Source organism: Podarcis muralis, chromosome 3 (genome assembly GCF_964188315.1).
Source record: "Podarcis muralis chromosome 3, rPodMur119.hap1.1, whole genome shotgun sequence".
Classification (NCBI taxonomy): Eukaryota; Metazoa; Chordata; class Lepidosauria; order Squamata; family Lacertidae; genus Podarcis; species Podarcis muralis.
The window spans coordinates 114,295,988-114,312,078 of NC_135657.1; the positions used below are offsets into that span (position 1 = coordinate 114,295,988).

At 46.5% G+C, this 16,091-nt stretch overlaps 1 protein-coding gene across 2 annotated transcripts; it reads right to left on the minus strand.

Annotated features, from left to right (window-relative positions):
- Window positions 1-1,275: 1,275 nt before the first annotated feature.
- Window positions 1,276-15,880, minus strand: FAM124A (family with sequence similarity 124 member A). Of its 2 annotated transcripts, none has more exons than XM_077926520.1 (4): window positions 15,622-15,880; window positions 12,317-12,348; window positions 4,752-5,482; window positions 1,276-2,130 (listed from the first exon to the last, which is right to left on the minus strand). In XM_077926520.1, the coding sequence occupies exons 1-4, from the start codon at window positions 15,684-15,686 to the stop codon at window positions 1,348-1,350; spliced, it is 1,611 nt and encodes a 536-aa protein (XP_077782646.1). In that variant the 5' UTR covers window positions 15,687-15,880; the 3' UTR covers window positions 1,276-1,347. The 2 variants fall into 2 exon arrangements, with proteins under 2 accessions (XP_077782646.1, XP_077782645.1); XM_077926519.1 differs by having other exon boundaries at window positions 1,276-2,133.
- Window positions 15,881-16,091: the final 211 nt, after the last annotated feature.

The following is a 16,091-nucleotide window of genomic DNA, read 5'->3' on the forward strand; positions in this document are numbered from 1 at the left end:
AGATAGCATAGCTAATATTTTTCACTCCAGCTGGAAAATCTAAACTGGGTTCTAACTGGCAGACAGGCACTGCAACCAAACAGGAGGGAGTGTTTTGGTGTGTGGGGATGGGAGAAATCTACAAAACTTCCAACAGTACACAATGGAACAAAACCGTAGTGCACTGCACTCACTCCCCAAGTGAGAATATATGTAAAATTGTCATATTATCTTCAGAAAACCTTCAGCTTTAGCACTACCTGTAAATTACAGCTGCCTGAGGGAGACAAGAGCTAGTGGAAGAGAGACCTAGTGCTGCCATCATCAGTCAAAGGCTTTTTCCACCTGCCATGCTCCATCCTCTAGCGCTAGGAAACTTTCCCAGACCATGACTTCAAGAACAGCAGAAGCAGCTCGAAAGAGAGGAGTTCAGGGATATACATATACATATACATATACATATACATATACATATATATATATATATTGCATAAGTTGTGTGTCCCTGTTTCTCAATTTGATCCTTTTACATGGTTTTGTATGTTTTGTGGTATTTTGTGCATTGTGACTTGCCGTTATTTTTACTGATTATAGTTTAAAGGTAAAGGGACCCCTGACCGTTAGGTCCAGTCGTGGACGATTCTGGGGTTGCGGCGCTCATCTCGCTTTACTGGCCGAGGGAGCCGGCGTACGGCTTCCGGGTCATGTGGCCAGCATGACTAAGCCGCTTCTGACGAACCAGAGCAGTGCACAGAAACGCCGTTTACCTTCCCGCCGGAGCGGTACCTATTTATCTACTTGCACTTGACATGCTTTCGAACTGCTAGGTTGGCAGGAGCAGGGACCGAACAACGGGAGCTCACCCCGTTGTGGGGATTCGAACCACTGACCTTCTGATTGGCAAGCCCTAGGCTCTGTGGTTTAACCCACAACGCGACCCGCATCCCAATGTGCCACCCGCATATTATAGTTTAGTCATTCTTTATTGTGATTGTTAAGTGTAAACTGTTTAATTATTATTTGCAGACATTTAATTTTACTGTTTACTATTATATTCTAATGGATTATTGAATATTGCTTTATTTGATGTAAGCTGCTTATTTTAAAGTTATGTTTTTATTATTGGATCAGATTGTTATTAGGTGTGTGATCTTTGCTGCCTATTTTGTTGTTTCTTCAGCTTGCAAACCGCCTTGTGTATAGTAATATAGAAAGGCGGTGTACCAATTAAAAGTGAAATGAAATTAAACATTCACACTTACCACAAGACCCCAGGGCAGCAAACAGGTCTTGGGCTCTCTCTCTCTCTCTCTCTCTCTCTCTCTCTCTCTCTCACACACACACACACACACACACACACACACAGGTTCAGATGTAGAATTCTTCTTCATTGCTTTTCCCACCACCAGTTGTTCTGCTGTCAGCAAAAGGGAAAACGGTTCCTCTTGGCAAACATTTTATCTCAAAGGAACCGGCTGATGGGGAACCTGAATGTGACTCTGAAGAGCTGGAAAACCAATCAAAAGGAAAAGGAAGCGAGCCGGAAGATAATTCAAAGATGTTACACTTGGTTGATGGGGATCTTCCTCGAGAGCCGGGCTCCTTAAATCTCTTGACACTTTGCCCTTGTGCAGGATGCTTAGTCTTCGCTTCCACGTCACTGCTGAACCCATCTGAAACTGAATAAGCCGAGACCACAGATAGATCAGCGAAGGCAAGTTTCATCCCTGTGTCCACATCAGTCTCCTGAACTCCTTCCAAGTCATCAATGTTAACTCTGCTTCTTGTCCTGTGCCCAGAAGAGAAAGTGCTTAATGAATTTGGCTCACTAAAATGAAAAGATTTGGGGACCAGCGAAGAGCGCATTGTGGGCAAGCAGGCAAGAGACTTGCTTCGCTGAAATGAGTCGGCAGAGGCTCCACCGGCGGAAAGTGCTTGGCTGTGATTTCTCAAGTCCTGCTGGGAAACGCCAAGGCACAGGCTGGCATGGTGAAACGCAATGGAATAAACTGGTTTTGAAGGATCACTGGCTTTGTTGGGAGTCCATCTGCTGCTTTGGGGAAGAAAACTTGGAAGCGGTGTAACAGGAAGGTGCCTTGCAGGAGACGGCGAGGAAAACTTGTTCAGCTTACCACACTTCCTATACCGGGCCTGCTGTGAAGAAGAGGGATGAAAAGGGAGGAGGCCACATTAACAACAAACCTTTATTTCCAGAGCTGAATTATCTACTACATGTTAAATGGCCACTGGTTGCATTAATCAGCAATAGTAATTGGCTGGGGAGCCTGGAGCTTAGGGGAAATGTAGTGGAAAACATCATCAATGTACCAAGTTGATGAAGGCTACTGTTTACCTTGGAGTAAGTCTTGTTGAATTAAATGTTAATTGCTTCTGAGTAGGCATGCATTGGATCGCACTGCAGAATCAGAACTTGTATCCTACAACAGATTAGCACTGCTAATATACAAAGCCCTAAGCCTTTTCTTCTTTCTTAAAAGGTGGCATGGAAATAACAAGCTTATAAACTAGCAAGCATTGTGGAGAAATCTTATTTCCCGCTTTGGAGAACTACCCTCTCCAGAGATAAAATCCTCCAGCTGGTTTAAGGAAAAGAACCACTACTGCATTGTTGCCTTTTCTTTCTCCTTTATATTTTTGGTTTCTGCAGGGCCATTAGTGCTGACAGAGAACTGCTTGTTTTCTGCAGACTGAGTCAGAAGCAAAGAGCACAAGGAACATGGACTCAACTGGAGTCTGCAGTTCTAAGTAACAAAAGCTCTATGTACAAACTGATACACTTATATCAGCAAGGCAATAAAGAACTGTTTCTGTCTTAAACAGAGCTGCACAGTTGCCAGATGTCGCACCAGTTTATTCTGATTGCACTGTTGTCTAGATGACGCGAAGCCTAGCAACTATACCATTCTCTAAAAGTAAACATATCCACGTCCTTCAAAAATCTTGCACCGATTTCCCAAAGTTTCCCACTAAATGCACAGAAGTCCTAGAATAAAATGATGCTATCCTGCTACATTTTATACCAGACTTAGCTACTTCCATAAAGTTCCACAGTTGCCTGATTAAACGGTAGAAAAAGAATCTGCTGCTGAACTAATTGTTTCCAAAGTTAAGCACCTTATTACAACTTGTATGTAAAGAGTGCCTGAGAAACTGAGAGTAATAGTTCAGCAATGCAGGAATCTTTTGCCCAACATTGGGCTTGAACCCACGACCCAGAAATTCAGAGTTCCATGCTTTACCAACTGCGCTCTCTCAAGCACAGCTTGCAGCACTTTGCTTTTGCTCCCATGCTGAGCTAAACCATGGTTTGGCTTAGCGTGTTAACTAAACTTGGATTCATGACTACACAATCTCCTGACTAACCACAACCTGCAGCCAAGAACACACCTATTCTATATTCTTCGTCCTTTGAAAGTACTTTGCCAATATCATCCTAAGAGCGTTGCCTGTTGACTAATCAAATCAAATGTCGTCACAATGTTATTGTTCCTGTAACACAGCTGAAAGATCTTTGTATAAAACAACCTTTACCCCCCTTTACCTCTAATCTTAAGGAAACCATGGCTAAGCATGGACATATGAGCATGTGTGTATTCATGGCAAAAATTGCAGCCATTTCCCTCCTTCCTCAGTCCTGCTGCTGCTGTTCCAAGACACAAAGATGAGCCACGGTTTGGTTTAGCGCTACATCTGAACTTGGGTTCGTGGTTTGTCAAGGTTCACACGTACAATGGTGCCTCGCAAGACGAAATTAATCTGTTCCGCGAGTCTCTTCGTCTTGCGGTTTTTTCGTCTTGCGAAGCACGGCTATTAGCGGCTTAGCGGCTATTAACGGCTTAGCGGCTTTAAGAAAAAGGAAACAAACTCGCAAGAACTCGCAAGACGTTTTGTCTTGCGAAGCAAGCCCATAGGGAAATTCGTCTTGCGGAACGACTCAAAAAACGGAAAACCCTTTCATCTAGCGAGTTTTTCGTCTTGCGAGGCATTCGTCTTGCGGGGCACCACTGTAACTCTAAGCCACACCATGACTTAGCTCCGGGGAGTAAGCCAGCAGTACCAGGACCCGGGGATGAGCAAAGTGGCTGTGATTTTTGTACTCAGTTCCCACATTCACACTTAGCCATGGTTTACATGTGAACTAGGCCTTTGGCTTCTTGCTGTTTTTGAATTTCTCCATCATGCACAGTAAAAAAATCTGACAGACTGTGGAAAAATATACAGAGTCAGTCCAGGAACAAGCTAACACAGAAAAGAGTTGACAAGGTTCTTTCTATTTATACAATGCTTCTACTTTCTGCGGTCCATAAGGTTCAAAGTGAAAGTTTAGAATTGGAAGCAATGGATCTTTCAAACTAGAGAAATCTATGTGAATTGTGCTAAGGGACAGTAAACTTTATTCACCCTCTGGTGTGTTGGCACCATCACCCCAGTCCACACCAAAAGACCAGGGGTCTTTGGCAATGGTTGGTGATTAGTATGAAACAATTCATACTGGTGTTACAGGGAGCTCACTAGACCATAATAATTATTTATTACATGGACAATATGTGGGCAGTTCATTTCAGTCTGGAAACAAAAGTAGGGACTTTTCTGATGGAACTTAATAGTACTTATTTCCAAGGAAACTTTACACAGAATTATGCTGCGTATCCTTCAGAGACATTCTGATTCCCACCCGCCACCCCATGCATGGCAGCTTAAAATCTGCATTCCCAAATGCCACATGGAGATTTAGGGGTGCTAAGAAATACCTGCAGGAGGATCTTGTTCCCATCAGGATCTTCAGTTTGCCACCTGCCTTCGCTGATCCGGCTGCAAGGATTCGGCAAGAGAGACATCAGCTGCTCAATATCTTTGACTCGGAATTCCAGCAGCGCTGAGTCTGTGGGACTTGGCACATGGCCTTTGGGAAGCCTCTTTAAAGACAACTGAATATCAATATCCACATTGGAATAGACAGGGAACACACAAAAGCCTGCCTTTCTCTGGCAAACTCGTCTTCTCAGAATGAGTTCGTAGAGCTTCATAACGCTGGCAAATTTTTCATTCCTGCAGTAGATTGTGAAGCGTATTATTTCCTTCCCGTAATGCACTGGCCGTATGGCCCACAGAGGAGTGCCTGGTGCCAAGGTGAAAAAGTCCTGGCTGCCTGGCATGTAAGGGAGGAAGTTGCCATGTACCTGTTCTGTGTGGTGGTAATGCCAGGGTGGCCTTTGAAAGGACTCGTGAAGTTGCAGGATCGGCTCCTCATCATATTCTTCCTTCAGAAAGAGGATTACTGCAAGGGCCGGCTGGGAGACTATGGCCTTGTCAGGCTTCCTTGGTTTCCTCCTTTCCGAAACGCGGAAGAGTTGGAGATCTGGGTGGATCCATGCCAATAGGCTATCGATAGCTTGCTGGAGGACACCGGAGTCTCCTGGGTCTGCAATTAGGTGCATGCTAAGAAGGAAAGGATCCTGCACATTCTCCACAGAAAGTTCACCTGAATGGAGGAGGGGGAAATCTCAGTCATTCTGGTTTGGTTTGCAACGGTTTACATTCAGTTTTCTATAAAGGTGTGGTTTTCAAGTAACTAAATGACCAAATGGAAGAACTTCCACTTGTGCAATAGGACTCCCCCCACCATTTCTTCACCCTTCACACACCCCACACTGTCCCCAAATCTGCTCCAAAGGTTTGGGGAACCCCCATAACAGAGTTAGGGTGTGTGGAGGGGGAATCCCATTGTGCAAGAAGTCATTTCACTCCTGCATAGCAATAATAATAATAATAATAATAATAATAATAATAATAATAATAATTTATTATTTATACCCCGCCCATCTGGCTGGGTTTCCCCAGGCACTCTGGTCGGCTTCCAACAAAACACTAAAATACAATAACCTATTAAACATTAAAAGCTTCTCTAAACAGGGCTGCCTTCAGATGTCTTCTAAAAGTTTGGTAGTTATTTTTCTCTTTGACATCTAGTGGGAGGGCATTCCACAGGGCGGGTGCCACTACCGAGAAGGCCCTCTGCCTGGTTCCCTGTAACTTGGCTTCTCGCAGTGAGGGAACCGCCAGAAGGCCCTCGGCGCTGGACCTCAGTGTCCGGGCAGAACGATGGAGGTGGAGACGCTCCTTCAGGTGTACTGGACCGAGGCCGTTTAGGGGTTAAAGGTCAGCACCAACACTTTGAATTGTGCTCGGAAACGTACTGGGAGCCAGTGTAGGTCTTTCAAGACTGGTGTTATATGGTCTCGGCGGCCTCTCCCAGTCTCTGAATACAACCCCTTGGAATCTGTATTGGGTCATACTTGCCACAGGTTTGGGTCCCAAACAGAGAATTCAGTCCACGTCTCCATCATAAATCTGCATACATCAGATAACCCATAACTGCCAATCCTGTTCCAAGACATATCTGGACCACTAGGCTCTCAGGGATGAAGTGTGTCTGGTCCAATGGTGCCAGTGAGACACTCAAACCCCAAATTCAGTAACATAATAAAGGACTGGCTGCAGGCAAGGGGAGAACTTCTCTTCATTTTAAGCTGATGTGTGTTCTGGCTGCTCAGTTCCATCTCATTAATTCTGAAGCCTACATCAGGAGCTGTTGCCCAGCAGGCTTCAGAATCTGAGGTGAACATCTCTTCAATGCTCAGGAAGACTAAGGAGGAGATAGAGCACAGAATTTCATCAGCTGGATAGATGGAGCAAGAAATAAGTTGGGAAAGGAGGAAAGAAGGCTAGTCCATCCATCTAGACATTCCAGAGGAGGAGCTATTTGTGATATCCTCAAGTCTCTAGAAGGTGGTACGATGCCATACCCACAAGCCAGAATGCCGAACAGGCAAAGAATAGCCAACAAGTTGTCCTCTTTTACGCAAACATGGGCAATGTCACTTCAGATCATTCATCTGCCTGACACACACAGATGACCAGCGGTTCTGCCTTTGATGCGAAGCAAAAATGTATCACTTCAGTCAGTATAATTAAAATAGCTCGGGGTGATTTTGCAAATCTCTTTCAATGTGAACCGACACTTTTAACCCTCCAGCTAACAGACTGAAGAAGAAAACAGCAAAACCTCTAAATTTGGCATGGACTTTGAAGTTAAACTGGAAACCAACTTAAACTACAGTATATCTAGCAGCCCAACTCGCTGCATGTAGGTCAGTAGAGAAGCCGCGAGTGAGATGATCCTTTTGTGCTTCACTCCTGGAGGTGTAACCACTTTGACAGATGTCACAACCATTTACAACGTGGCGGCAGGGAATGAGAAGCTTAGAAACCCACAAGACACTTGAAAGCATCCCTCAAAGTAGAAATGTGCAAATAAATTCAGATGAAGACTAAGGTCACCTCTACACCATACACTTAGAGCACTCTTGTGCCACAATTACCCATCATGGCTTCCCCCAAAGAATCCTGGGAACTGTAGTTTGTTAAGGGTGCTGAATGTAAGTCCTGCACAGAGCTGCAACTCCCAGCCCAACTCCTAGTCCAACGTCCTCTTCTCACAGTGGAGAATCTGAGCACAACAGCACTCTCTCTATTCAGTAAGTAGATCCAAACTGTGTTAGAAACGCAGATATAGAATCTAATTGCCAAATGGCACCTTAAACCTAGGTTGCAGTCGCCATAATGGAATGCCTTGGTGCTGCTTTGGTTATTTTTTTGCAATGGGATTTTTATTATTATTATTATTATTATTATTATTATTATTATTATTATTATTATTACTACTACTACTACTACTACTACTACTACTAATTTCATTTCTATACCACTTTATATTTTAAAGGGGGGAAAACTCAAAGCATTTTACAACACATTGCAATCCAGAATAAAACAAATTCAATCTTCAAGGAAATTATTTCAGATCCTTGGACTCACCTACATTGGGAAAGAAAAAGCGCTTTATACACATTGTATATGCATTAAAGCACTGTGACACCAGATGGCGCTGTGGAGCTCTGTTTTTGCCAACTCGATTTCTCATACAAAGTTTACGACGCGTTTAACTGAAACGCTTCTTTGATGTGTCTAGATCCAGCCCTTTTCTAAGTGACATTTTGCTTTCCCCAGTCATCAACGTGGCATCCAGAGATCTCCATGTGGTCGCAACTGGACCCACACCGCTTGCCAAACACGCCTGGCTAATTCCTAGCACTGGGTCCAAACAATCACACACTTGAGGCATTATTGCTGCCTACACTTCTTAGAAGGTATAGGCAACCGACGATCCAGCTTCTTCTGCCTGGTTTTCATTAGCTACAATAAATATTGCTCTAGCTCACAAGCGCTTACCCAAATGAACATAAGGAGAACCTGTGGATCCAGCCAGAGGCGTATGAAGTGGGGGGCGGGACGCCCTGGGTGCCACTCGGGAGTGTGTGTGTGACAAGATGGCCCCTGCCTCCCCCCAGCTGTAGAGCAGCCAAGGGCGCGCTCATGCGGCGCCCATAAGGGCTGCTGCTCTCGTGTGCCGTCCATACGGGTGTCCGTACAGGCTGCCTCTCGCACGGCGACCGTACAGGCTGCTGTGCGTGCTCAATCTGTATGGGATGCCGCACACACGCACGCCGTACGGGATGCCGCTTACGTGGTGTCCCACCTCAGGTGCCGGAGAGGGTTCCTCCGCCACTAGATCCAGCCAATGAATGGCCCCTGTAGTCAAGCATCTTGTTCTCAAAGTGGCCAACTAGATGCACAACACCATTTTCTCTTCCTGCAGTTTCTAGCAACTGTGAAGGCAGAGCAGAGCGGATGCCTCCAAGCAACCTTCTGCCTTTATTGGCACTATCAACTGAAATTAGTATCAGGAAAAAGAACATTTCAGAACCTCTAATAACACAAAAAAGCAGAGACATCACCTTGCCAACAAAGGTCCGTATAGTTAAAGCTATGGTTTTCCCAATAGTGATGTATGGAAGTGAGAGCTGGACCATAAAGAAGGCTGATCGCCGAAGAATTGATGCTTTTGAATTATGGTGCTGGAGGAGACTCTTGAGAGTCCCATGGACTGCAAGAAGATCAAACCGATCCATTCTTAAGGAAATCAGCCCTGAGTGCTCACTGGAAGGACAGATCGTGAAGCTGAGGCTCCAAGACTTTGGCCACCTCATGAGAAGAGGACTCCCTGGAAAAGACCCTGATGTTGGGAAAGATGGAGGGCACAAGGAGAAGGGGACGACGGAGGACGAAATGGTTGGACAGTGTTCCCGAAGCTACCAGCATGAGTTTGACCAAACTGCGGGAGGCAGTGGAAGACAGGAGGGCCTGGCGTGCTCTGGTCCATGGGGTCACAAAGAGTCGGACACGACTAAACGACTAAACAACAACAACTAACACAAATCCTGAAACCATAGTCACACTAGCAGCACCCAAGTACAGCTGAAACAAAAGAATGTGCAAACTGGTTTCTGTCATCGCAAAAAGCCTTGGGCACAGCCTGAGTTCGCCAGTCCACTCTCTCATTATCTGGGGAGGTTATAAAGGAAAGTACTTTACAGCAACAATGACAAGTAGGTGTGTTGATTTATTTGCTACCGTGTCGTTTCCACACTAGCTGTTTTCTCTGGAATTGAGATAAATATTTCACTTCATTATTACATAACAGGGTGGGAAGCCTTGGTTAGCCTGAGGCACGCATTCCCTTTGGGGCAACCTTTCCAGAAACACAATTTTAATTTTGCTTCCAGTTGACTGCAGAAGAGCAGAGCCTCCACTGTGCTAATGGGCTCTGGTATGGAAAGGAACCAAAACTTCCCCATAATGCGTACTCATTTTCAGCCTAATATGTCCAGAGGCAGGTGAGCTAGTCTTCTGTCTCGCTGCTGTGTGTGTGTGTCAGCTCCTCTAAAAACTAGGGTGACGTCCAATGATTAAGATGCAGGAGAAGACACTACCGTGTAGGCAGTAATGGTCAAACTATTCTCGGCAACCTCAAGTGCAGAAACAACACAATCCCTAATAACTGATCCACAAATCAAAGCAGAGCAATTTAACTGCTCTACCCTGCTTATTTAATTTATATGCAGAATACATCATGCGAAAGGCTGGGCTGGATGAATCCCAAACTGGAATTAAGATTGCCGGAAGAATTATCAACAACCTCAGATATGCAGATGACACAACCTTGGTGGCAGAAAGTGAGGAGGAATTAAAGAACCTTTTAATGAGGGTGAAAGAGGAGAGCGCAAAATATGGTTTGAAGCTCAACATCAAAAAAACGAAGATCATGGCCACTGGTCCCATCACCTCCTGGCAAATAGAAGGGGAAGAAATGGAAGCAGTGAGAGATTTTACTTTCTTGGGCTCCATGATCACTGCAGATGGTGACAGCAGCCACGAAATTAAAAGACGCCTGCTTCTTGGGAGAAGGGCAATGACAGCCCTAGACAGCATCTTGAGAAGTAGAGACGTCAGCTTGCCAACAAAGGTCCGTATAGTTAAAGCCATGGTTTTCCCAGTAGTGATGTATGGAAGTGAGAGCTGGACCATAAAGAAGGCTGATCGCTGAAGAATTGATGCTTTTGAATTATGGTGCTGGAGAAGACTCTTGAGTGTCCTATGGACTGCAAGAAGATCAAACGCATCCATTCTTAAGGAAATCAGCCCTGAGTGCTCACTGGAAGGACAGATCGTGAAGCTGAGGCTCCAGTACTTTGGCCACCTCATGAGAAGAGAAGACTCCCTGGAGAAGACACTGATGCTGGGAAAGATGGAGGGCACAAGGAGAAGGGGGCGACAGAGGACAAGATGGTTGGATAGTGTTTTCGAGGTTACCAGCATGAGTTTGACCAAACTGCGGGAGGTAGTGGAGGACAGAGGTGCCTGGCGTGCTCTGGTCCATGGGGTCATGAAGAGTCGGACACGACTAAACGACTAAACAACAACACCACACAAAGAGAGCTTATGCAATACGGACCTGTAATCTCAAGCAGCAATTATCTGACAGGACAACGGAGTCTTCTCAACATGCTAGCCCTGAAAATAATGCATTTCTAGGACAGTCCAAAGACAGGAAACAAAGTTTGCTCTGTTGGTTGTGTCAGACTAATCACTTTTCACCGTTCCAGAGCCTTCTTGATGGAACCTCGGGTTCAGCCTTGGATGAATTCACCCAATTCATTCTGCTGTCGGCTGAAAGAGTGTTGGACTACACTTCCCATCATCCCTGACCATTGGCCATGCTGGCTAGGGCTGATGGGAGCTGGAGTGCCATAGATTTCCCACTAGAAAGTCCTCTCCACAATGCATGGCCTTTTCACCAGCCACAGCAGAGTCTCCAACAATAGGGGCACACACTCCACACTGGATAGGTTACCAGGGGGCAGTCAGATATTGTTGTACTCTAACTCCCATCAGTCACAGCCAGCATAGCCAATCTTGAGGATGATGGGAGTTGTGGTCCAATGACATTTGGAGAGCACCCTTTTGGCTGCCCCCAAGTTAGGCACTGGAATTTTCTTTCCAAAACAAAATACCCACCTACTGAGTAGCTTCTGAGATTGAGCTGGGATGGAGAAGAAGAGTCATACATGCCTCTGTGCCACCATGGCTGCAACACATGTACCACACAGTTTGGGTCCGTCCCCAGTCTGTGTCTGACTGTCGTCATTAAGTGCCACACACACATCTCAGTGAAAGGTCCACCTACATCTACCACCAGCAACGAAGGTCCTGGCTTGCCCAAACTGGCCTGGACTTCTTGACTATGCAGAGGCACGCACTTACTAGCCTACGCATGTTTACTCGAAGTAAGTAGATGAAGTAAGCCCGTGTTACTTCAATACTCCCAGGTACAGATGTGCAGGATTGCAGCCTAAAGCCCCTTCCTATTAGTGAATGTTCCACCCTTTTCAGACAATCTTTCTTCCTCCATACTAGTTCAGTAGAGGCTCCCCACCCACATACAGTGGTACCTCGGGTTAAGAACTTAATTCGTTCCGGAGGTCCGTTCTTAACCTGAAACTGTTCTTAACCTGAGGTACCACTTTAGCTAATGGGGCCTCCTGCTGCCGCCGCGCAATTTCTGTTCTCATCCTGAAGCAAAGTTCTTAACCTGAGGGACTATTTCTGGGTTAGCAGAGTCTGTAACCTGAAGCACCTGTAACCTGAAGCGTCTGTAACCCAAGGTACCTTGAAAATGTGCATACCAGACAGGGCCAGGCCAAGACATTTTGGCACCAGCAGCAGGCGGTATTTCTTGGAGACTGCATCTGCTGCCCCTGTGGAGCCTGAGGGTGAACTGGCCCTGTCCCCAAAGCTTCCCACAGGTAGCTACGACTTCATTAAGTGGACACTAACAGAAGAACAAAATTATACTCACTGCTGGAAGATGACACACAGCTGTATTCTGACCTACAGTAAAAAAATAAAAAATAAATGTTAAGTTCTGTAGGGCTGGCGAACAATGGGGACTTGGGTTATGTCATTATGGTTAGGGTGTCAAGCTAGCCCCTGGGAGACCTGGGTTCAAATCCCCACTCAGCTATGAAGGTGTCTTTGGACCAGTCACCATCTCTCAGCCTGCTGAATCTCACAGGGTTGTTGCAAGCCCTCAGGAGGTTAGGGAGAGAACCATGTATGATGCCACGAGTTCTTTGGAGAAAGGCAGGCTATAAATGCAGTTTTAAAATAGCAGAAAACAGCAGATAGTACAGTATGGTCCATGCGGAAGCAAGGTCTTTAACTTCCTTGAAATAAGTTGGTTGGGGGCACTATTTTAGACTGCATGTATGAGTGGAATTCCAATTACAAGCTCATACTCTAATGGTGTCAATCAAAATTTTCTGCATGAATGAAGCCTTACTGCTCCCCCCTCCTGCCCCCCGAAGATACATCTAGCTGCAAAAATATGTTTTGACTATTACATACATAGGGACGCAGGTGGCGCTGTGGGTTAAAGCCTCAGCACCTAGGACTTGCCGATCGAAAGGTTGGCGGTTCGAATCCCTGCGGCGGGGTGTGCTCCTGTCGTTCGGTCCCAGCGCCTGCCAACCTAGCAGTTCGAAAGCATCTTCGGGTGCAAGTAGATAAATAGGGACCGCTTACTAGCGGGAAGGTAAATGGTGTTCCGTGTGCTGCGCTGGCTTGCCAGAGCAGCGATGTCACGCTGGCCACGTGACCCGGAAGTGTCTGCGGACAGCACTGGCTCCCGGCCTATAGAGTGAGATGAGCGCACAACCCTAGAGTCTGGCAAGACTGGCCCGTACGGGCAGGGGTACCTTTACCTTTTTATTACATGCTACATGAACAGTCTGCTTCTTTGGTTCATAAGATGATTATGAACCATCTTGGTTGAAAATGAAAATTGTGGGATAGGTTACATGTACAGGTGAAACTTGGAAAATTAGAATATCGTGGAAAAGTTCATTTATTTCAGTAATTCAACTTAAAAGGTGAAAGTAATATATGAGATAGACTCCTGACATGCAAAGTGAGTCATGTCAAGCCTTTATTTGTTATAATTGTGATGATCATGGTGGTTCAATGCCCGTGGGATTACTGTGCTTGATTGGCCAGCAAACTCGCTGGCCCCATAGAGAATCAATGGGGCATTGCCAAGAGAAAGATGAGAGACACAAGACCAAGCAATGCAGAAGAGCTGAAGGCTGTTATTGAAGCATCCTGGTCTTCTATAACACCTCAGCAGTGCCACAGGCTGATAGCATCCATGCCACGCTACACTGAGACAGTAATTGATGCAAAAGGGGCCCAAACCAAGTACTGAGTACATATGCATGCTTCTACTTCTCAGAGGTCCAATATTGCTCTATTTGCAGTCCTTGTTTTGCTGATTTCATTTAATATTCTAATTTTCTGAGATTGTTAATTTGGGGTTTTCATCAGCTGTACACAATTATAACAAATAAAGGCTTGACATATCTCATTTTGCAAGTCATGAGTCTATCTCATATATTTGTTTCACCTTTTAAGTTGAATTACTGAAATAAACAGTGGCGTAGCGTGGGGGTGCAGGGGGGGCCAGCCGCACCGGCCGCAACATCTGGGGTTAGGGCAAATCCACGGGTTAGGGGGCACAAATCCACGGGTTAGGGGGCGCAAATCCACGGGTTAGGGGGCGCCAATTACTTGCCTTGCCCCGGGTGCTGACAACCCACGCTACGCCGCTGGAAATAAATGAACTTTTCCACAATATTCTAATTTTCCGAATTTCACCTGTAGCACAGAAATATTCCCCTGCTTGTCCATACACAAAACATTAGAACGTGCTGCATGACCCAGACCATACGCAGACACATCCCTTACACACATGTATATATGTGCCCAAGCACACACACTGGTGGGAGTATGTAGACAGGGATGTGTGCACATACACAATGATCACTGAACACATTGTAATGTGGTCGTAATGCACAAATGCACCCAAGATAAAACATGAAACGGCCCTAAAATTGGGAGACACTTGAATTCCATTGCATTTTTGGATTGCGGGGTGCATGTACCTTAAACATGCCCATTCTGATTGCCAGACTACGATTTCTGCTGCTGCCTGGATCCTGCTCCCAAGCAGTGGCGTAGCGTGGGGGGTGCAGGGGGGGCCGGCCGCACCGGGCGCAACATCTGGGGTTAGGGCAAATCCACAGGTTAGGGGGCGCAAATCCACGGGTTAGGGGGCGCAAATTACTTGCCTTGCCCCGGGTGCTGACAACCCACGCTATGCCACTGCTCCCAAGTTCCTACTCACCAAAGCTTTTTATGCCCCATATGGGCAGTTTATTAACAACAGGTAATGATATAAGATCTTTCTCTCCTCAGCCCTTTTAGAACATTATATATACCCACATATAAAAGCTACCCAAATTTTTGGTTATTTTTTCAATATCACTACTGCCACTGAAACTGTTCTGCAAGGGGAATGGTTGTGCACTGATTATAACAAAGCGCGCAGAGAGGCGTCCTGTTTGAGGCAAAATCCTCACCTCTATTTGAACACGTTCACCTTTCTAAAAAAATTTTTAGGATCAAACATTTGTCCAAGTTTCCCTGAAGAAGAGCTTAGCTGGAAAGGCAGACAACATTAAACTTTCGACGTTTAATTAATTTACTTTCTTTCCCTAAGATTTCCTACACTCCACCCCGACCCCCAGACCCAAGAATGCACAAATCTCTCAATCACAGCTCACAAGCCCCATTACTTTTGGGATCAAACCAGCAGGTTCGGATTTGTGCGAGTCGGATGGCTCCGTCGGTAGAGCCTGAGCTTCTTCATCTCAGAGTCCTGAGTTCGAGTCTCAAGTTGGGCAAAGGGGGGTGGACTAGATTGACCCTCAACGGTCCCTTTACAATTACATGATTCTATGATCTGCGGTTTGGGAGAGCCTTGGACTACATGACCCCGGCGGTCCCTTCCCGCTCCATTATTTGAGGTTTGGGGAGGGATAGGACGAGACGAGGCGCCAAAACGCTCCAGGAGCGAATCCGGAGTGGGGCTGATCACCTATGGAGTTTCCCTATATTTAAGGGCTTGTTGCGCTTTGGTTTCGATGCTGCATCTTCGACGCCCGTCCAGGGGGACCCCCATCCCCGTCTGAAGCGGATGGGCATCCTTGTCTAGGGAAAGGGACCGGGAACCAGAAGCCCCGGGTACCGGAGAGGGGACTCACTCACCCGGCCGTCTCGGCTCCGGAGTCGGCGGCCTCGTCCTGCCAGCGGCTACCCCCTTTCCGGCGCATGGCGCGGCTGCTGCTCCGGCTGCTGCTGCTCCTTCTTGCCGGGCTGGGTGGCGGCGAGGGCGGATGCCGGAGGAGGGCGAGGGACGGGTCGGTGGGCGGGCCTCCCGCGCTGCCCCCTGGCCGGAAGGTCCGTCCTCCCGACGGGGATTTGCCCGGCCAGGCTGCAGGCGCGCGGCGCTCCTCTCCGTGGCGCGCCATGGAATGCGTCCCGGGACCCGTCGGTGGTGCCAAGTGCGCGCGCGGGAATGCGTAAAGAAAGGAGGATGCCGCCTTTGAGCCCGGCAGAGATTTAAAATCATCATCAACAACAATCATCCCTTTATTATTATGTATTATGTATTATGTATATTATTATGTATATTAAGTATTTCCCCTGTTAAGGTGCTACACTCAATATGCCAGCAA

What these genes read in the sequence shown, in the direction of transcription:
- FAM124A (XM_077926519.1), bottom strand. Translation starts at nt 15,686, where the DNA reads ATGCGCCGGAAAGGGGGTAGCCGCTGGCAGGACGAGGCCGCCGACTCC. An exon ending in TCCGGAGCCGAGACGGCCGG is followed by an intron (nt 12,349 to 15,621) that starts GTGAGTGAGTCC and finishes TTTTTACTGTAG; the next exon opens with GTCAGAATACAGCTGTGTGT. An exon ending in GGAACAAGATCCTCCTGCAG is followed by an intron (nt 2,134 to 4,751) that starts GTATTTCTTAGC and finishes TCTTCTTCACAG; the next exon opens with CAGGCCCGGTATAGGAAGTG.